Below are 22,433 nucleotides of genomic sequence, written 5' to 3'. Positions count from 1 at the left end.
CTACCCCTCCCCTCCGCTCCTCCCACCACCCCTTCCCCCCACACTCCCACTCGATGTACAGTCTCTAACAAATAAAATCTCTCTGTCTTTCTCTCTGTTTGTTTGTCTGTCTGTCTAGAAAAAAATGGTGTCAGAAATTTCTTTTTCACTTAGCATTTTCCTTTCTCTTTTTCAGCTGGTTCAAGAATATTCAGCCCAGCACTGCTTCAGCTCTTAAAGCCGTTAATCTTCTACAAATGTTAATCAATGAAAAATCTTCAAAAGAGGCCGGTAAGGCTGACATCAAATCCTAATTAAACGAGAGCCCATTTGGTTTTATGTAAATTAATTTTCAAAAAGGTTTGCCGACAATAAGAACTATTAACGACGGAACTGAAAATGTGACAAAACGAATGAATTTATTTACTGCATAGGCTGTGTATAGTATTTATTCGGATGTTCGTATGAAGCGCTTCCATTACTCCATTATGATACGGATTGCATTCACCATGGACATCGATCTCACAACTGCCATGTTATTCCCATGAGAAAATCGCTGTTCTAAACCCTAACCCACCCACCCACCCCTTATCCGAAGCGCTTAAATGGAAGGCTATACTCGGAGGAAAATTGATTTTATGCGGCGTTTTGACCCACATATATGATTTCAACGTGCCTTCTAAATGAGCCCCCCTCTCTTCTTTCGTTTATTTTCAGGTCAGGAGTTTCCAATTTCATTGGTTAGCCTATTCTTAGATCGTGTTGAAGTTACACATGGAGCTGTCGGTGCACTGGAAACTCTAATCATCAAGGTAATCGGTGCTTTCTTGTTTCTTTTTATCCCATCCGTCCATCCATTCACCCATCCATTCATTCATCCATCCATCCTCCATCCGACCTAAATATATATCAATCCACTCATCCATCCACTCATCCATCCACTCATCCATCCACTCATCCATCCATCAATTCATCAACCCTTCAATCCATTCATCCATTCATCCATTCACCCAATCCATCCGTCTATCAATCCATCCATTATCCATCCACTCGTCCATCCATCAATTCATCAACCCTTCAATCTATTCATCCATTCATCCATACACCTAATCCATCCGTCCGTCCATCCATCCATTATCCATCCACTCGTCCATCCATCAATTCATCAACCCTTCAATCTATTCATCCATTAATCTATTCATCCATTCATCCATCCATCCACCCATCCATCCGTCCATCCATCCATCCATTATCCAGTCATTTATTTATCCATCCATCCATCCATTATCCATCCATCCAGTCATTCATATTTTTAATTCTATTTCAATTTCCTATATATCTTCCTCGTTTACTCGCTTGTTTTCTTCCCTCATGCTTTTCACCTTTATTTTCCTTTATTGTTCATTAGTTATTATAAAATTATTAATCTAATGAGTATTTCTAAATTCCTTGCAGTTCATTCCTTTGATAAAAGACCCTCTTGTAGCACAAGTACTGTCGCAAAAGATTCAGCGTTTCTATCAAAATGCTTCCGTAAGCAGCAAGGAAGCGGAACCAGAAACCAAAACCCAGAAGACTGGGTCTAAATCACGTGATACCAAAGGCGACGAGGATGACTTGATGGAGTGGACTTGGACTTTATTGGATGATGACGTCAACAGGGTCATGAAAGAAAGTAAAGAATTCACCTCTGACGTCATTGATGATGTTAGAATGAATGATTTGGAAGCAGGCATTGGAAAAGAATGCCAAGTAGAAAGGGAAGGAAAGCGTTGTGAAGGTGGCACAGAAAACCTCAGGAATGATGACAGTGCAAGTAGAATCGAAATTGAAAGTGAGACCCAAAATATGGGGAATGGAAAAGTAAAAAGGGGAAATATCGATAGTCACAAGAATGAGAATAGAGAGAAAAGCGAAGCGGAAATTCAAGAATATAGCAAGGATGGAAACAAACAAAGTCCTGAAAAAAGAGACATTGACCCCCACATTGAAATTGACGAGGAAATGAAAAGGTAATGTCAATTTGTTTATCTTGGTGATTCGCTGGTTCAGATGTCGTGACGGAAACATGTGTCATAACGTTTCACAGTAATACAAAGTCTATTCGCTGGCGTCTGGTGCGCTGCCGTGCCGTGCCGTGACCGTGAGCGTGTCCGTGTGGATGCCATCAACTATCATTTTCATTATATGCATGACTAGTAATCTTGGTGATTTGATCGTTCAGATGTCGTGACGGAAACATGTGTCATAACGTTTCACAGTAATACAAAGTCTATTCGCTGGCGTCTGGTGCGCTGCCGTGACCGTGACAGTGACCGTGACAGTGACCGCGAGGATGCCATCAACTATCATTTTCATTAGATGCATGACCAGAAATCTTGGTGATTTGATGGTTCAGATGTCGTGACGGTGTCACGTAATACAAAACCTACTCAAGCCTGCTGGTCACAAAACCCAGATAAATAACGCCGCCTGGAACACACTTATACTGACTGAAACTTTCAAAAAAAAAAAAAAAAAAAGGAAATGGTTTAGCTGTATAGTCTTAACGAAATTAATGATAATTTTCTGAACAAGGTCTTTGAAGAACCGCGGCATGCTTTAGTTACTTTTCTACAATAAACGCACCCATAGTTTATTAGAAAACTCTTGAAAAGTTATGTGTTTAACATTATGTTGTGTCTTTTTTCCTTCCATCAGTATTGAAGAGGATGACGATGTATTTTCAACGTTAATTCAGAAAGGAGAATTTGCCGAACTAGAAAAGGTTCTGAATTCTTCATTATCACGCAACAAGCGTCAAGAAGAATTTCTATTCAAGGTACACAAATAATAGCAAAATACTACAGATAAAAAACTGATGGCAAGATCTTAGCTATTACGAGGATGAGGAAAATCCTGGGTCGAGTTGACGCTGCAGTGCGTTGTGGGGCTTTTTTAGGGAGATATTTCCAAGATGGCGTCTATTTCTTCTTCTCCTAAAACAGCCCCAAAATGCACTGCAACGTCAACTCGACCCAGTTTTTCTTCATCATTGTCATCGTCAAGTTCTGGCTACTTTTCCTGCTTGTTGGCTGTCTTCTCTAAATCTTTCTTACTTGGCAGTTATTATTGTCATTATTATTATTGTTATTACTATTACTATTATTATTATCATTATTATTAATATTATTCTATTATTTTATTATTATTATTACTATTATTGTTATTATTATTATTGTTATTCTCTCGTTTTCTCACTGGACTCTGAAGATGACTTCCGCTCAGGTTGTCGAAACGTCAGTCACCACCAACAATCGTCTTTCTCAAGACTACACTCACCCGGACGATCACATTTCAAAACAAACTTCAACACCTGGGTTCAAAACCTTTACACTTATTATTATTGTTATTATTATAATTATCCTGTTGGCCATTAAAACCAGCACCATTATTGAGTACGCACGAACCCTTACTAAGTGCATTACTTCGATGGTCTCCCGGAGGCAATTTCCGAATAGAATTGATCTAAATAAGGGAAGCTTAATGTTGATTTCTGTTTCTGGGTTTTAAGCCACTTTAATACTTAACTCCATTTATTTGCTCTCAATTGAGGTGGGCTACGCATGCTTGTGTTAATAACAAGAGTACATTGATTGTAGTGCGTTCGTTTTTTTGGTAGTTCAGATATCTTCTATCCCCTTTGATCATCTAATGTATTAGACCTCTTTCCTTGGGAAAAATGGTTTTCCCATTTCAGATCGACGACGTGCCATTTCTTTGAATATCATTTCTTTGTTTAATGGCTGCCATACGAAGACACATGAATTGACGACACTTAAAACTCCAGTGCATGCGGGCTTACCCTCACTTCTGAGGATGGTAACCAACAGCAGAAAAAAAAAAAAAACAACTCCTTAAATCGAGGGTAAACCCGCATACACTTGGAGGTTTAGGAGTCGCCACTATAAATACAACTCAAACAAAACAGCTTATACTTAAGAGATTAATAATAAATGACACGTAGTCAAAAATGGGAAAATGTTGAGCCCAAGATAAGGAGGTTGATTACCCTTTGAAGTTTCTTAACTCCGATCCCTTTGTGGAACGAGTAGATTACCTCGAATTCCACATCATTAAAAATACAGCCAATCATAACGCAGGAAAGTCGTCGTATATTCTGCAGTATTCTGGTTGGCTCGGAAATAATTATACTCAGCAAAGAACGTCGCTATAATTTGTGCAACCGCAGACAGAAAATGGTAGATTTTGGTCGGTATTAACATCTTTTGTTCGTCATGCCTTATATGGTGTTGTTAGAGCCGAAACTCGACCAGAATTAACCTTTTTTGTCGAGCTCAGAAGAGGCTTATGGACTCGCAATACCAGGGACGGATGCAGGGGGGGGGGGGAGGGGGAGGAGAGTTACGCCGTCCAGGATTTTGGTTTAGGGAGGGGGTGCACCCCCAGTAGGGGGGTGCGTTTCCCCTGCACCCCTCCCCTAGATCCGCCCTTGAATACTATGGATATTTTACATACTGGAATATAAACTAAACTAATGATTCGTAAATTGTTCTTTTCTTTGTGTCAGATTACTTCAATATTACCAGGTTTAGAAATGCACATGCAGAAAGCGTTCGTAAGGTCTTGTTCGGACTGGCTAGTCAAAATCATGTACAAGCATGTGTTCGAGCAGTGGTGCTATAAAAAGGTTTGTTTTGTTTGTTTCGTTGGTCGGTCGGTTGGCCGGTCGGTCGGTTGGTTAGTCGGTTTGTTGCCTGTTTGGTTGGTTGTTTGTTTCCTTACAATAGCTTTGATTAGAGAGAGATATAATTCCTTGCGTATACTTTAGAAATAGGCCCCCTGAGGGGAGGGGCGGATAAGAAGTGAATGTTTTATTTTTCAAAAAATTCTAAAGCTTATTTCGTTTTTAGTTTTCAGATGCTTTACTCGCGTGTCTGAGTACAATAAACCAGTCTCATCCTGCAATTTTTCGCCTGGTGCTCTTCAAGACAATGAATAAAGCTGAGGAGGTACGGACAGACTTGATCTGGGACGAAATCCGAGGGCATAGAATCAATATAACGTCATCATTCAAAAAATAGTTCACTACTATGACGCCAGTAGCGGCTTTGACACATAAATAGACCCCTTGTCGTCCGACGGAGTGCAATTCAATTTGGAGGACATAATCCAATTCTATTGAGATTGGTTTTGTCCTCCAAATTGTAATATATTCGCGAGTGTGGGGAAACGTTTTACAACGCGTCATGTAGGGTGGGAGGGGGGGTGGGGAGGTCAGAACCAGTTTTTCGGCGTCGTAGATGAGAGTAGCACAAAAGGAAGTGTTCACGCTTATATATATATATATATATATACATATATATGTATAGCAATGCATGATGGGATATTATGTAAATACTCGCTATTATTCTTAGCACTTAGAATAGTACATAAACCATCCTGCTTACTAATCAGCATTAACTAAGATATGGGAAAATCACCCCTGCCGACCAAACCCGCAAGAGTTATGCATATGAGCAAACAGGAAGAAGCTGAGAAAGGAAGGGGCGGGCGGGTTGGGTGCTGTCCTCTGCAGCTAGTTCTCACAAAGTGATACCGATGAATAATTAATGTCTCTTATATAATGCTGATGACGTCATCAGGGTGGATGATGAATATTCATGGCGTTTCTGGAGGTGTAAGCTCCTCCACCCTGGGATATGTGGACCATTTTCATGCATTTCCATATCTAAATATGTATACTTGCGTGTATTGTTAGCATGTGAATATATTACTATTCACTGAGTAGCAATTTTGAGTGTAGATTATTCCTTGAAGTTGAGTATGACGTCAATAGCAAGTTTTTGCTCTTAAAATTGATATGACGTCATTTATTTTTTGTTTGAAGTCAAACATGACTTCATTAGGGACATTTGAGCTTTTTTGTGGTTTGAATTTACAGACCATGATAAACTGTAGAATCAGTAAAGAGAGAAGATTACAAATTATACTTTGGATGGTTGATGTTAAGGTAAAGAAATTCAGTTATGTATGCTTAGGACAGCAGATTTCGTTTCTCTGGAACAAATTTAGTCCTGTTTAGAAGAACCGTACGAAATTTTCCATTAGACCATTTGTATTAATTGATTGTGATTGGTTGAATCCTTTGTAAACAATTGCCGAGTTTCATATTAATAAGTAGGGGGACTGGGGAGACCGGACAACTCTTGACCAAGTTGTATTTAACAGATCTCTCATAGAATTCCATTGACTGTCCTCTTATTGATCATAGATGGGAGCAGCGAGTCTTAGGCCTAGGGCAAACGTCGAACTTTCCATGCACCGAACTCATTAAAAGCAATGGATATCAGGTGATAATGAGGCGGCATTCTTTGATGTAGTTAAGTTCGGTGCATGGAAAGTTCGACGTTTGCCCTAGGCCTTATTGATCGTATCTGTCAGCCAATCAGATTTCAAGAATATGCTCTATTATTGCACAAAATACGGCCATTGGCTCGACAAAGTTCAATTTTGATTTGACTTGAGTCAATGAGCAGAAATCAGTGAGAAATAATCAGATATTCATACATCGTGTACGCGACTGTGTCCTGTTTCGACCCAGTACTCCCTCGATATGCATGAAACTCGGCAATAGAAGGTCATAGTTTTTTTGTTGTGTTTTGTTTTGTTTTGTTTTGTTTTATTCTAAAAATCTATATTTAGAAACTCTGTGCTCGTCTTGGCACCAACGACCTTTGGGACAAAGAATTTTCCAGGCTGATCCGAGCAGTGAAGAAGAAAAAGACACTGTTTAGGTATACTCCGTAAACCGTAAACGTTATGACGTAATTTGCGCATTCGCGATAATAGACAGAGCGAGGCTTTACCCCTCTCTTTTATTGGCGCATTTGAAAACGCTAAGTTGAATTTGCGTAAAACAAACAACTATTATTATTATCCTAGTAGGGTTTTTGAGGTTGTATTTTTCTTCTTCTTTTTGTATTTCTCAGTTCACTTGATTATTCCAAGTTTTTTTCTTTCTAATTTCTTATGTTTTTTTTTTTTTTTGTTTCGCTGGTTGTTAAAACGTTATTTTAAGAATACGAAACAAAACCTCAAATTTGATTATTTTTCCAAAGTGTGCGTCAAGGCAAGTAAAATATTCAAAACGCATCCCACATGGAAAGGAGTGACTACGGATCTTAAGTTCATCAGTGATAGAATCGATAAATTGGGTATGCTGGTCGTAGCAAGGGGTTCATCATCTATGGACTAGGGGCCGACTAACCTCTCCCTTAGGCTTCGGCCGAGCTTCCTGATCAGTCTGTAATTCCTCCCGGGATAGCGGTGTTGGGGTCGAAATCTCTGGTATAGCCGTAAATGCTTCGCGCTACCATACAACGCTTCAGCATTCGGGTCTGGGAGTATGGTCTCCGGTTATTTTTTTCAATCAAACAAAAAATCATTATCCTTAAGGAGTAAAAAAATAAACTTAATACCGAGATGTTTTGCACCATCATGTGCCCAAGCATATATTGCAGCTTGGGCTACCTGTGGATAGATGGCACCATCACGTGCCCAAGCTTATAATGCAGCCTGGGCTACCTGTGGTTAGATGGCAGAACAATAAAATCCCTTTGCTCTTAGAAATTGAATTTTTTCTCATATAAAGCGATTGTAATGTTCTTGCCATTTGACATGGCTATATTTGAGCTATATTTTATCTGAGTACTGCTAGGGTACAGGATACTTCTTCATTAACCCATTTGTGTCGTAGTCCTGTACCCTACCACTACAAATACCTCGTGTAAGTTTATATGATTATGCAGTCACTGAATTTCCTAGTCAGGAGGACGTACACTCTTATGCTTATGCTTGTGCTTATGCATTTTTTGTGTCTATTTGACTATTACACGTTGACTAGTATTTTTTTATTTCACGAGTTAAATGCCTTCACTCTAAGAGAAAAAAACGTGTAACGAAACCTCGTGAAAGTTGACAAATACAACTGGTGTGCGAGATCCCTCACCCATTAGAGTATGGCTTATCAAATGATATAAACATTCTTACAAACTTGATTTATATATATTGTTCATTTTCAGTGCGCTTATGTCATGCGAAGAGCTGGCCCAAGGGAACTCCGTGGAAGAACCAACAGTCATAAGTGATTGATTTATTTTGTAACATATTTATTAATTACTAAATTTTTCATGTTATTTTTTTACCACTGAAAGCGGAGACATTCCACGGCCAAATGGTAAAAAAACTGTTGATCGCAAAAGGCGCGCCATTGCTGCTCAGACCTGCGCAACATCAAACTGGAAGGTATCCGTTTTTATTTTTGGGGGGAGGGGAGGGAGAGAAGGAAGTCTTTAGAGGAGAGGGCCGTTAATAAGACTTTAGACTCTATAGAGAGTCGTTTGAAAGATCAGCCATAGATTTTAGAGCTCACGAGATTATCCACTGAAAAATAGGGAGGGATAGGTGCAATGCTTTCTAAAGAATGATAAATAATCTCTAACTCACCCCCCCCCCCCCCCCCTCCCACGAATACAATAAAAACGTTAACGATTCCAGCTATTGCATCAGGTAAGTACATCGCAAACATAAGTTGGTTATAAATATGCTACTTTGTTAATGTTATATTTCATCTTTTTTTTACTATTTACCAGTTTACTCAGGGAGCAATGAATTAATGTGCACGTGGCACAACCACATTTTGTCCCATTAATAGACCCCTTTAGGACATAACAATAGTTTTCCAATATTTATGAAATTTAATTTCTCTTGTTTTGTCCTCAAAATTGAGCTGCTTTGAAGGGGGTCTATTCAACAAGTTCTTAACATTTTTTCTTCTGAGTAAACTGGCAAGTAGCGTATTGCGTGACTCCCTAGTGCAGGTCACGCGTGTTCTCGCAGCTCACGCAACGCAAATACACCATACTTTGAGTTTGTTTTCATTTTATTTGAGATTGTTAACTATCGGTTGAACGACGCTTTTGAAGTATCTTTGAAAACTAAACTTTAAAGTTACTTTTTTTCCTAAATACTTATAATTCGAAGTTATCTTAGAACGTAAAATAAAGCTTCTGAGATTCTGTTAAAAAAGGTTTTTGCATTAAGAGCCGTTTACGCCAAAATGCAAGAAAATTCTAATTATAATGGTATTCAACCTCCTATACTACTGTAGTATATGAACATCCTAAAACCGTAACTGTCATCACTAATAGCTACGTCATTGTATACGTTATCATGACGTCATCTTTTGTACGTTCTGCCGGCTGCCATAATTTCACTACTAAAGAGGTTACGAACTATAGGCATTGTGATGTCATCATTTCGTCATTAATATCATCCTCATAACGTCATCTTTTCAAACTGTTAGGTACTTCTGACATAGTTGTCTAATGAGTTTACAAACTATAAGAATTGTGACGCCATCATGAACGTCGACGGCATATTTCGCCTCTTGCTATACTTCTGTGTTAGAGTATCGTCTTGACTTGGAAACAAGTTTTTTCGCAGCGGCCTTGAATCCCGGTAGCCTCGGCCAGTAAATGATTGGATTCATGAAAGAATTTCCATATTGAAGCAGTTTCAACGCTACAACGACGGTTAACGGTGGAATACTCGTAGGTCTTAAAGCCATGTAGAATACTAAAGATTGGAATGGAAGAAAGCTAGCGAGAAAAGTTGCAGTCACTATAAAGAGAGTTTTACTGAGGGCATTCTCTTGTCTCGCTCGTCGGCTCTTTAGATTACGGTGATTAAACTTGATCCCTAGAACAACGTGAGAGATAACAAGAGTAGCCGTGGGAATGAACAAAAGAAAGATAAACGTCAAGTTTAGATAAACCTTTCTCGTGATCACACCATGTGACGCTAAGAATCCCAGACCTGAGATAAGAATAGGAAGAAGCCAACAAAATGCCATGGCGTAATAGTAATTCTTTCCTTTGGCCGAGCGATGATAATAAGGTATCAATACTATACACAAACGCTCCATAGAAATCAACGCCAATGTCCATATTGAACATGCGCCGAAGATCATATCCAAAGCCTGGAATGCCTTAAGAAGATTTTTAGTCCTGTAAAACAATGGCTCGTCCGCGATGTAAATCATATACATAGGTACCGGCAGAAGGCCCACTAGAAGATCCGTGATTGTAAGATTTATTAGGAAGTACGTAGTTTTTTTCCTCAATCCGTACGTCCTGGTTAAAACAGTTAGTGTCAATGCGTTCAGTGTTATTATGGTAAGCGCTTCAGCGCCGAATGCAAAGACCCACGCCATCGGGGTTGCTAAGCGACCAAATCCTCGAGTGACGTTAGTTGTTATGTTCATGGAAATTGTTAGCGGTGTTCAGTAACCTGTTGGGAACGAAAAAGAAGTAAGATTAAAAAATAAAATAAATAAAAATAAGATTCTTTAAAAGATATTAATATAGTTATAAAACTGATTGAATGCGACAATGAATTCTTACCATAGACCTAGTAGTCCACTGTTTTCCCATTTCAGAGCACGTATCATTCCCTAGAGTATCGTTTCTTTGTTTTACAGTTGTGCATGAGAAGACACATAATTCCGATACAACTCAAACAAAGAATCTCATTCTCAAGAGAATATACGTGATATGAAATGGGAAAGCATTACGCCCAAGTGGATTTAGTGGATTTTTACGTAATAAAAATTAGGAATATGTACGAAAGCAAGAAGACGTTTCGTCGTTGGCACTCTTCACTTCAAAATAACAAGAATGAATATGTGAATGTTGACCTTTTTTTTACACCCAATAGAAATTACAACCAATTAGAATGCAGGAAAGCCGTTGTATATCACCAGTCTTCTCGCGGTATTTCACTCTTGCCACTCATCATGCGCTGCTGATCGCATTGAATCTTTGAATTTCTATTTTCTATGGTGTGGGATAAAGATTCATTGTCGTAATTGGTTTATAATCAAATCTATAGAACCAAATTAATTCGGCAGACAAAACACATACCTTGAGAAATTGGATTTATCAGTTTTCAAAGATTTTCTATTTGCTGTTAATAATTTGATCATTTTTCGTTTCGTATTTGTTTTCAATCTAATTAAAAAATAATTCATCTCTTTGATATGTCAATTTCATGTGTAAAAAATCACTGCAGCAGAGCAGTGCTCGGAAGAAATGACTAAAATAAAGACAGTTTTCAAAAAATATATAATAAGCTCTTGGCTTTCCATTGTTTATATTCACAGACTTTTTTTTTGCTAATCGAATACCTAGCTTGGATATTTTTCGCGGTACAGCCCAGCATTAGAGAGTTTTAGATTGACTTTTTTTTCTCCCCCAAATGGCAAACGTGACCACGTTTTCATCGTTTTCCTGTACTTAACTTTACCTTTTACGAACCTCACCAAAGACAAATATTCTTTTGTTTTTTCTACTACTTGGACTTTTGCGATTCTTTTTCAGCTATTTAAGATAATTTTCAAATGGTCAACTGACGTTTCACGTTTGCCGTGAACGTAAATCTAAAACTCTTTATTATTAGTCTCGTTCCATTCCCCTACGGTCCATTTTCCCTAGAGAAAATTTCAGCTAAAGGGTAGATTTCCCCCTTTTTATAGCACATGTCATTCCCTTGAGTATTGTTCCTTTGTTTTTCAGTAAAAATTGATTTACATACATAGCATATATTTACATTAATATGCATATAGCCACGCCTAAAACACTTTATCCTTATCTAGCTAGTGCTCTTTTAGTTTGAATAATTCAAAAAGTACCGGAGATGATAACGTAAATAGGATGATACTCTAACAACACCAAGATAAAAATTCAAAAATGAATTCGCTAGCAGCTTGGTGTGTTTCAGTATTAATAATGATAATAATAATAACAATAATAATAACAGAATAGAATAACATATGAAAAAAGACAAGATTGGAACATAATTGAGCATAAGTCAGACGTTGTTGCAATCTTGTCTTCTTTGATATAATAATAATGATAATAATAATAATAACAATAATAATAATAATAATTGCCAAGCTAGAAAGATTAAAGAGAAAACAGTTCACAAGCAGGAAAGTACCTAGAATTTCGAACAGGAATCGATCAGAGATATTTACAAAGACACTACATTTACACAAACGAACATAGTACTGTACTAACTTGGCGGATACTACGAAGACCTTGAGAAAGATTTTTCATTAATCACAAAAAGCAAAAAAGGAACAGACTATCTTAGAAATGCATAACGCCGCAAACTATAGAAATAGTAAATCAATCCTATGATTTCTTGGCATAGTACAACAATGTCATAAAGTAATATTCAAAATTGCAAGCCATCAGCAAAGCCCGTAGGCCGTTCCCACGAATCCGGCATTGTTGAAACATAGGAAAAAGTAAAGATACCATAATAAAAAACGGACGATCAATAACAACAACAAATAACTTTAATCAGATATTTTTCATTTTATGTTGGCTGTGAAAATCATTTATGTTTTTGTACGTTCCGTAGTATAATCTAAATGTACGAAATGAGCTTTTTCAAATAACAAACTAGAACAAAATATATATATATGAGCTATAGGATGTTGCAACAAAACTCTTTAATATGAAAATCTTCAATACAGAATTAGATAGATTCGTTTCCAGCGTAATATAAAATATCTCTATAAAGGGATGGAGTAAAAATGCTGTAAATTCATTAAATAGTCGTCTTAGTAGCAGTTCACAAAATTTAAACATAAATAATATATGTAGAAATAGTCAAATGTAAAGAAACTCTAAGATTATGTAAAAGAATATGCATGAGAGAATAAGAAAATAAGAACTTTAAACCAAAACTAGAAATACTGACAATTAAACCTTTTAAAACTCAAAATCGATATACACCTACTTGCAAGAACGTTGTCATACGAAAATAGAACATTAGTGATTTAGTGGGATAGGAATTATATTAAAAAACAAAAGAAGATCACTGAAGCCGAACTTTTTCTTTTGTCTTTTAGTGTATTCCTTTCTCACTAAATTACTAATGTTCTAATATCGTATGACAACGTTCTTGCAAGTAGGTGTATACGTTTTTACAAGCTAAAGCAGATCATTTCGTGCGCAAAAATATTCTTACCAAAATCCTTTGAATCCTGCCTAGGCGCGAGTCAGACAAGTTAAAAGACCTTAAACGAAGACCAGCACGAAACAACTGACGGATTTGTATAATTGTTATAGGTTCAGTTTGATTAGATCCGGTTTGGAGTTTTTAATATATCGTCGAAAGCCAGCCTAAAGATACTAGTAAAACTTGGTTGTCCCAGCACGATGAGGGTTCGAACACGTATCATGAGTCAGTCCTCCTGTAAACATTCCAATTTGAATTCATGCAGCAGCTGTATCGGAGTATCATCATTTAAAACATTCATACAATATTTTCGATTAAAGACATTCCAAAACTCATATAGCCAATACTCCTTTAAAGCATTTCAAAACATTGTTCCATTGTTCCCTTAATAAATGATTTTATCGAAAAAGCGTCAGTCAGTCAGCCTCAAATACACTACGACGAACCTTAACATCCTAAGTACATTCATACAATTCATTCAAAAGTCATATATCTACTCACCTCCATAAAAATATTTTTTTGCGATTCCATCGTTCATTTTTATGCTTTTTTCTTTATATCTGTTAGTGAGATAATTTTAGTCGCCAGTACTGCCCCGGCGTTGTTTATCTCTAGCCAGACATTGAAAAGAGCTATGTTTTTGCAACACATCAACTAAAGGCAAATGACGTATTCTTAGACCCCGATAAGACTAGAGAGTGTTGACGAACACGACATATTCCCCAACAAAAATCCCTTTTATTGGTCTTGACAAGAGGATATATTTAGATATTGACTATTCTATGAAGCTTCCGACAATTAACTGTAAAGAAGACAGAAAACAAAAATGTGCCTTGATAGGAGTTTTAATATTCACGTTGCTAATCGAAGTTCGAGATTGTCTTGAAAGGAAAAAAGCACAGACTCTTAATGAGCTTTTCTGCTGAGTTAAGAGTAGACGCTTTGTATGTACTTTAAAATCCAAAATAATTGATAAATTTAAACGGAGAAAAAAAAATCTATCATAGAAGCATGATATCTATTTATTGCTCTTTATCTTGCGTTCAATTCCCTACTTTCACGGGATAAATTCACCTTTTATGCTTTTAGATTTGTTCAATGCCTCCAGTAATGTTTTTATGAAGTAGTAAATATATCGGAGGCGATCGAGGCGAGGCGAAAGGACCAGAGGTACTTAAAAACACAGATATTGCTCTTGTGATTAGACTGGCCTCGCTAAAGGTTTAAATATTTAAAATGCATTTATTATGAAAAATAAAAAGTTTAGTTTTGGTCTTGGTTTAGGAAATCATCACTTGTTTATCAAAATCACAAATCTTGTTTTGTCTGGATGAAATCTACCGTGAGAAAACTGAAAAAGGCGGGAAAACGTTTTGATCCTTTTTAAATGTATTATCACAACTATTGTACAATTGTTCTTACTTTACAGCAGAAATAACAGAACAAAAAAGGAAGGCAGTTTTGATCCTATAATAACGATATGAAATCTAGATTGCTTAAGCCCTGGAATTACTAGTATATTATTCTCTTTTTATAATTGATGTGCACTAAGGATCTAGAAAAATTAAAATGGCAAACTAAGCCGGATCAAAACTAAGATTACTCCACTTTCTTTCTTTCCTCTGCGAAATCTGCCTATCGGCCTTGCCAATATCACTTAAACTTACTATAAAGCGAAAATACTACAATATCCGGTCGGGGACTAATTATATCTTCTGAGATATGAAAGAGTAGATTTTAGTAGAAAAAATAGAATAGAGACAAATCGAATTCAAGCTAAATGAGCCCAGGACAGGACGTCAGAGAATCGTCAGCGTAGAAGGAACAATTTGTCAGGAGTTTGAAGGCGCTATTTCCTGAGAAAAAATGACAAACGTCAGAATAAGGGCTCTTAATGAGAGATAAAATTGGGACGCTTTAACATTGTAAGAAAAAACGTTTAAACCTTTCTGGCTTTGCTAATTAAGAATTCGAAGTAGACAATAAATAGTTGCGACCAGAAAAGTGGTACATATGTATTTAATAATATTAGCCTTAGTTCACATTTTTCATTCAATCAATTCAATAAAAATTTTTAAATCTCCTGTGGAAATCTTAATTAATTTTTTTCTTTTTTTTCTCTCTCTCTCTCTTTTTCTTATTCATCCCCACGCTCTAGCTAGAAATGAAATATTTATTTTCTTTAAGACAAATATCTTACTTTCATAGTTTGATTTCGCCTTTCAGTCATGTTGTATAGCTGTAGGTGTCCTGAGTACACATCCCCTGGGGCCTATTTATTAATCTCGCGGTGCAATCTATAATCTGATTATTCTGTATAAATACGTGGAATACTAATTTTCATTTCGCATCGATTAAATTATCCTATAGACCAAATTCAAAACTCGCACAGATGTGAGGCTTAAGTTGTGAACAAAGGAATCTGGCGTGATTCGTGACTTTTGAATCACGCCAGATTACTTTGAGTCACGCCAGATTACTTTGAGTCACGCCAGATTCCTTTGTTCACAACTTAAACCTCACATCGGTGCGAGTTTTGAATTTGGTCTATCGACTACGATATATTCAGCGCTCGCTCAACCAAGAGCCTGAGACGAGCTGATGTTTTTACCCATCATTCCCTGCGGAACGTCTAATTCCTTGTCGTCAGTTTTGGAACTCGAGATGTATAAACAACAAAAATCAAATCCGTATGAGAAAGGAAGAGAAAAACGTACCAGAATTTGTGGGAGAATTTTTAAAATTAAAATCAGTGGTAATGTCTGAACACCCTTTGGGGTCGGGTTCAAATATTTTACTTTACAAGGTTTTTTGCGATATATAGTAGTTACAGATGCTTATTACCCACTGTTCACATGAAAAGATGTTGCGTCTTGGAAGAAAATTGAATTCCCGATATCAGCAGGGGTATTTATCTCCGCAATTGAAAATAAGATTGAATCAGGAATAGTACTCATTTGGTGGCTGGGAATTGGAAAATATAGTTAATTGCGTCTGATAAGCAATAGCTTGATTAATCGAATACCAGTTTAAACGGATTGTATATACTATTTCTATCTTTATTCACAAATTGCGGTTAATAACAATTTTGAAATCTTATTATCCTAGACTTAAAGTCGCAGATAAGACAAACAATCCGAATGAATTATCCTTGTTGGCAAGATACAAGGGCTTTGTTATTCATGAGGATGCAATTAACCCGGTTAAGAAATACTATGTTCCTGCATGATTTGCCAATTGTGAGTGAATCGTTTTAATCTAGCGTGATACATCGGTCTGTGCATAAAGAATGTTTATGTCTGTGGTTTTACAGTGTGATTTGGGGATTTGTAAGCTGGTCATGAGTCTTATCATGACCGTGCGTAAAGCGTGTTGTGTGTGTGTCAAGAGTACGACTTGTAGGTCGTGCGTAAAGCGTTTTACGACTAGCTTGACTCATGCCCGTGCGTAAAGTGTACTGTACGAGTACGTAGAGTATTTAAGTCAGTGTTTAAAGCGTCCTGTATGTGTGAGTAGCGTGCTTAAGTCCGTGCGTAAAGCGTGCCTATGCTGAGATGTTTAAGTCAGCGTGTAAAGTGTGCTATATGAGTGCAAAGCACGTTTACGTCCGTGTTTAAAGCGTGCTGTATGTGTGCGTAGCGCGTTTAATTCCGTGCGTAAATTGTGCTACATGAGTGCGTAGCGTGTTGAATCCTTGCGTAAAGCATGCTGTATGTATTGTCTGTGCGTAAAGCGTGCTGTAGATATGCAGTGGAGCGTTTTTAAGTTCGTGCGTAAAGCGTGCTGTAAAGATGCGTTGCGTGTTTAAATCTGTGCATAAAGCGTGTTGTATGTGTGAGAAGGTGGCTAACAAATCTGCGACCCTTCGTTCCAAGATTGAACTGAAATTTAGGAGTTCATTTTTGCGGAGGGAGGAAAGCAATAGAATTCGAAGGAAAACTCTCGAATCAACTCTACTCACACACTACACGCCCGAGTGTCGTAATATTGAAGCATTGAAGCAGCTTTGGCCTGAAAGAACGTCTACGAAGTTAAACGGATTTTCTACCAACTAGTCTTGAAGCCGGAGATGAATAAAGAGCACGTGTATTTTTTACAGGATTACTAAAAGTAAAGGTTTAGGATGATAGAGATACCGGTAAAATGTTATGATTACATTGAGTGGGATATCCGAAGATATCGTGACACTAGAAGGGCTTTCCTTTATGAGCTAATCAAAAAAAAGGGCATGGGAGCAGCTTTTTTCATCCAATCACCTCCTTGGATATGGATTGCCGCTGACACGAAATTACTACGCTATGCGTCACTCTGTGTCACGTTCGAAATTGCACGGACAATCACCACAAAACCGTAAACAACTGACCTAGTTTCTATATTTTTTTATTTTATTCATTCAATTCAACCAGAAGCATTAGCTTAGACGATTTTTTACGCGTTTACAATAATTTACGATCCTTTTATCGCCATTTTCCGAGCCTGCGCAGATGGAGCCAAAACCTTTGCTTCAAGGAATTGAAAACCATTAAGGTAGAGAGATAAAAATAATTAATAAAAGAAAGTTCAAGGAAGCTCTTTTTACTTTGTTGGTCGGCTATTATAAAAGGCTCTCTAAAATGAGTACTATTTATTAGTAGTTTTTAATTAAAACGTTCTAGCTCAAACGTTCAAAATACGGCTAATTGCTCTCAAAACGCGATTGCTATTCAGCCTTATTACAGTCAGCTAGTCGATTTAACGATCAATAAAACTATTTCATTTGCATATTCTAGACTCACTTGAATAAATAAGACTAATAAAGGTGGATTTTATTCGTAATCTATCTGCAATAGCAATTAAAGTGACGACATTAAAAAATATACAGCCTGGAAATGTTGAGAAATAGAAATGAAATGATGATGAAGTTGGAGCGTATACGCTGAGTGAACTTGTTATTGAATTGTGAATTTTCGCACAGAGACAATTCACCGAGCATAGTGTCATTAATTGTTAACCAAAGATAGAAGAACAGTTGGTCATTCGGTCATTTTATTTCATAGATCCATGTTATGAATAAATCAGGATTTCAAGGTGATTAGATAAGAGAAACCACCTCGATGGTGATTGTAAGTGTCTTCAAAATATAGAACAAAAAATCACGGAATCTGATCTCGAGTTTAGATATTCACGGTTCTTGACAACTCCGCCTTCAATCTCAAACATTAGATATATACACCCTCCAGATATTCATTTATTTATGTATTTTACAACCAACTAATAGGCTATGGAATATTTTTAAAAGATTATGATTAAACATATTTCTTTCTGACTTCAACAATGGTACCGACTTTTCCCGCTGTGCTTAACCTAGCAGGGGATCGAAATTTGGTTTCTTAAAGTTAAAAAATTGATGGGATTTCATTTGTTTTTCAAGATCTTTTAAAAACGGAAGTCTGTTGGTCTATTGCTATATCTGTTTCGCCACAGATTACATTTATGAATTTTGAGAGAAAATTGCTTTTCAGATCGATAAAGGTAAAGTTAAGTTTATTCCAGGTTTGTTTGACTTTTCTTTCTAAGTACTTCGTAATCTCTTTTAATTTCCTGGGTGTGCGTTTTTGTTATTTTTCTCTATCTTTTAACACTAAACTGCTAAAAATTAGCAATTTCAAAAAATATCATCACATAAAGTAATATCTAACGTGTTACTTATTTTTCGACATTTTTACTCATTTATATTTTTTTGTAATTCCCACCTTTTTTTGCTTTCTTTTTCCTTTCTTTCTCTTCCACTTTTCAGTTTCATTTGTTGTCATCGACTCTTTAAAATAAACAGTTATAGCGTACGTATTCTTATGCAATGAGTCCCTTTGTTGAACAAAAACAGTCGTTTTCTATGCTCAAGTCGTGAAACACAACACACTATACATCAACATTAACTTGAAGTGTGCCTGGAAGACATAAAGGAAGTGGATAGGAACTTCAAACTAGCAAACACCTTCAAAATGAACGAGAAATTAAGTATCCGTACAAACCGTTCAAGGTATAGACGATTTAAAGCGAAAAAAATACATTTGTATAGCATTATTTTGGAAGGTTTTCGTCATAATAATATCAAATATCCTTACCTAATAACATTAAGTAAAATCCAGTTTGGCGGGCCACAAGCCCACTGTAGTTAGGAATATCGTTAGTAATATCATGCGTCTGCGTTGTGTGTGTCCAGACAACCGTAAACCTCGATCAGAAAATCAAAACTCGTCCAAGGTCTTAGATGAATTTGATTAAACTATTAATTCAAAAAATAAAGACAGAGAATAGTATTGTGACAGGGACTTTATGTGATCCACGGTTCATAGTATGAACAAAACCTATTAAGGGTATTTTTGAAAGTGACTTCAAGAAATTGCTTCCAGAAAACCAGAAAAGACTAAAAGCCAGATATGCTTCGATTTCTTAATATATTTGAGCTAAGACGTAATATTCGCACTTGAAACTCCCTTAACACAAAGTAGAAGCAATATAACTATTACATAAAATATCTATGGATTGTTCTGATTGGAAGATGAGGCTAGCTTATCATGCAACTCGGTGATCCAGTCGGTACAGTGAGTCGGATCTAAATAAAGTCGAAAAACGCGCGCGATATTGAGTCTTGCATGAATTGATTGCTCAACGATTTCAATTACGATCAAGATAACATAGGATTCTGCATAAATCCAGCGTCCAAAAAGGAGCGGTGGGCAGCAACGTCCTTGAAGATATCGATTAATTTGCATGGCCATGGCAATATCATCCGTTGAGAACCGGTTACAAGTGATGTGAACGAGTAAAAACTCCTTCTGGGGACATAAGGGATTCCATTAACTATATATTCTTCTTCGTTTTTTTCTTCTGTCGAATTACTGTTGGATTGGTTAATCAATATCCAATTCAGCCTAAAAGTGAAGAAAACTGAATCCATGTTGACAGTTAGGGGACAATAAATATTTACTGCACGAAAATGGACATTAGATGAGTTGCTTAGCTACCTTGTCTTGCAAGTCTCTTTTTCACGTCGTATATAAGATTTTCAATGCAATTTTGTTTGTTTGGTATAAGAGGAGAATTAATTATGGTTTATTTGAGTTATTATAGCTAAGATTTCCCTGATAATTATCTTAAATTCCGTTTCTCTTGTTTAATCGAGAAAAAAACTGAAAAAGCATAGATCGAGTAGCTTTTATGGATTGCAAACACAAGCAAATCTCACAATAGTATCTCAAATACGTATAAATATTAACAAGCACTGACAGAAAAATTCGAATCTTTTGAAGTCTTGGATTTCAAAATATGAGAAATCATATGGAAACAATTTCAAAATGTCATACCTTCAATGTGATCTATATTGTCGAACAAGTACTGCGATCCGAGGTTTATGACATGTAAAACGCGGCGGTTCAGCTCACTTTGCAAGTGAGCACACACTCAAATGGCTTTCAATGACTTTACTTATCAATCAAAAATCTACACCCAATCAGAATTCATTGACTGAAGTCACCATAATACTTGAAGACTAAGATGATTTCATCAGAAGTTTCGCGCTGCGTTGAATAATTCCCTACTGCATAAACTCTCTCTTATTGTATGCTATTGTTTTCCTCGTGGCTTTTCTTTTTCTTTTCTTTTCTTTTTTTTTTTTTTTTTTTTTTTTTAATCCAAAGCGTAACCTAATCCTCAAATTTCGTTGGCATAATGGTCGCCTTTGAGAAGCTTTAGGATAAAAGTATTTAAATATAATTGGAAAACGTCTGACGACGGTAACGCGGCTGAAGGTGACAAGACACCCTGCTTAGTAGAAGACCTATTCTAAGATTTTCATTTTTTTTTTTTTCGTCCTTCAAAACAGCTGGCTATATTTTTTCTCCGTATGCCTTTCAATCATATACTATTTTTATGCCCTTGAAATTTTAATTCCATTTCTGGGTTGTTTTTTTGTTTTTGTTTTTGTTTTTTTCCTTCTCGTTCTCATTTATTTTGTCTCATTTGATTGTTTAATTTCCTAAATGACAATCTCTTGCTCAAATCCCTCTCATTCATATTTCCTTTCATTCAATATTTAATTGATCTACTTCGAATTCTCCTTCTATCTCGTAAATTTATTGGCCCTCAGAGCATTTCGTTTGGATTCACTTAGCAACACCCGCCTCTCTTGCTGTCTGAGGGTTTTTCTTATAAGTTAATTCTTCAAGCGTGTTCTCCTTCACTGTAGCATGTAGACACATATCAACATATATATATCATAACTGCATTTTTTACGATAATTAGTCCTCTTGGTAAATTCTCTTGAATTTCTAACCTAGAATATAGTCCATTGTTCGTTTTACTCATCAATTTGGCTTCCCTCTTTCCTTTTTACTCTAGTCTATTCAACCTTTCTTTAAAGAACTCTAATTTTCATTTTTGACAAGGATGACTTAAACCAAAATGTATCTAACCAAATTTGTATCCGGTCTTGTGTTGTCTTGACAATACCTTAATAAGCATCAACCAACTAATAGACATATAAACGACTCTACAACAATCATTCATTCTTTTTTTAAGCACTCACCATATAGACTTGGACAAATCCCCGCGATCAAATTACAAAATGGCCAAATTTCCATTGGATTCACATTTGCTAAGTCAACAAATTGGTCATTCCAGAAAATTCCCAATTGATCTTTTTATTGACTTATTGTCGCTTGTGTAATTTCTTAAGTAACGTTGAACGTAGTTTTTGACGTTTACAATTCAATTCCATGTGTACAGACGGCGAGTTAATGCGACAAGCAGCCAGACTGCTAGTCTCGATTCATGATCTTTTAATAAATTTAACTCGTAGGATGGTAAACATTTCGTTTGTACAGCTTGTCATTTAAGAATAAGGTCATTTACAGCCTGAAAAAGCGATATCAATATCACCACAAACGTCCAGTAGTTTCACCACACATGCGTAATGTGTTTCTCTACTTTATGTCTCATTGACGCATATAGTCATACAATTAATGAAATATGGCCAGGGATTTAAACGTATCCGACCAATATTTCAGTACTTTAAGCGTTTTAATCTCTTAAAATAAAACTAAGTCTAGTCACGGTAATTCCTGGTGCAATTAAAAAGAATTGCTGGATAACTGCTTATTAAAAGCGGAGGTCATGGTAAGAGCCATCCTTATTTTGTGCTGTCTACGAACATCTTTATTTTATTTTTATTTTTTGCTTTTTCCCCTAAAAACACTACCAACAGCTGGGCTTTTGGCTTTTATCACGATCTAAATATATATACCTCATCCGGCGAGATAACGAATTCGATAAGGGAAGAAAAAACTTCCAGCTTATTGAAAGCCTTTTAAGACCTTTTAATT

At 36.5% G+C, this 22,433-nt stretch overlaps 2 protein-coding genes across 5 annotated transcripts; one reads left to right on the top strand and one right to left on the bottom strand.

Annotated features, from left to right (window-relative positions):
* The first annotated feature begins 236 nt into the window (after positions 1 to 236).
* LOC116304874 (uncharacterized) lies at positions 237 to 8,133 on the top strand. Its single transcript, XM_031714661.2, has 9 exons — positions 237 to 270; positions 697 to 791; positions 1,435 to 1,991; positions 2,680 to 2,800; positions 4,550 to 4,669; positions 4,893 to 4,991; positions 5,924 to 5,992; positions 6,685 to 6,776; positions 8,064 to 8,133. Exons 1-9 carry the CDS (start codon positions 237 to 239, stop codon positions 8,131 to 8,133), a joined length of 1,257 nt encoding a protein of 418 aa, XP_031570521.2.
* Positions 8,134 to 8,905: 772 nt separating this feature from the next.
* On the bottom strand, positions 8,906 to 21,893 carry LOC116304903 (trace amine-associated receptor 7f). 4 transcript variants are annotated; one of them, XM_031714696.2, is made up of 2 exons: positions 21,638 to 21,893; positions 8,906 to 10,332 (listed from the first exon to the last, which is right to left on the bottom strand). In XM_031714696.2, the coding sequence occupies exon 2, from the start codon at positions 10,304 to 10,306 to the stop codon at positions 9,434 to 9,436; it is 873 nt and encodes a 290-aa protein (XP_031570556.1). In that variant the 5' UTR covers positions 10,307 to 10,332; positions 21,638 to 21,893; the 3' UTR covers positions 8,906 to 9,433. The 4 variants fall into 4 exon arrangements, with proteins under 4 accessions (XP_031570556.1, XP_031570553.1, XP_031570555.1 ...); XM_031714693.2 differs by lacking the exon at positions 21,638 to 21,893 and adding an exon at positions 20,418 to 20,695; XM_031714695.2 differs by lacking the exon at positions 21,638 to 21,893 and adding an exon at positions 13,573 to 13,865.
* Between the last annotated feature and the right edge of the window lie 540 nt (positions 21,894 to 22,433).

This window comes from Actinia tenebrosa, unplaced genomic scaffold, assembly GCF_029948245.1.
Source record: "Actinia tenebrosa isolate PJP-AT-01 unplaced genomic scaffold, QUT_ActTen_1.0 PGA_scaffold3__52_contigs__length_22856419, whole genome shotgun sequence".
Lineage (NCBI taxonomy): Eukaryota > Metazoa > Cnidaria > Anthozoa > Actiniaria > Actiniidae > Actinia > Actinia tenebrosa.
Note: the sequence above shows the minus strand (reverse complement) of the source record. Positions and strands in the feature narration are given on the sequence as shown.

Coding starts and splice junctions, on each gene's coding strand:
- LOC116304874 (XM_031714661.2), top strand. CDS start 237: ATGTTAATCAATGAAAAATCTTCAAAAGAGGCCG. Junction 271..696: donor AAAATCTTCAAAAGAGGCCG/GTAAGGCTGACA, acceptor GTTTATTTTCAG/GTCAGGAGTTTCCAATTTCA. Junction 1,992..2,679: donor ATTGACGAGGAAATGAAAAG/GTAATGTCAATT, acceptor TCCTTCCATCAG/TATTGAAGAGGATGACGATG.
- LOC116304903 (XM_031714696.2), bottom strand. CDS start 10,306: ATGAACATAACAACTAACGTCACTCGAGGATTTGGTCGCTTAGCAACC.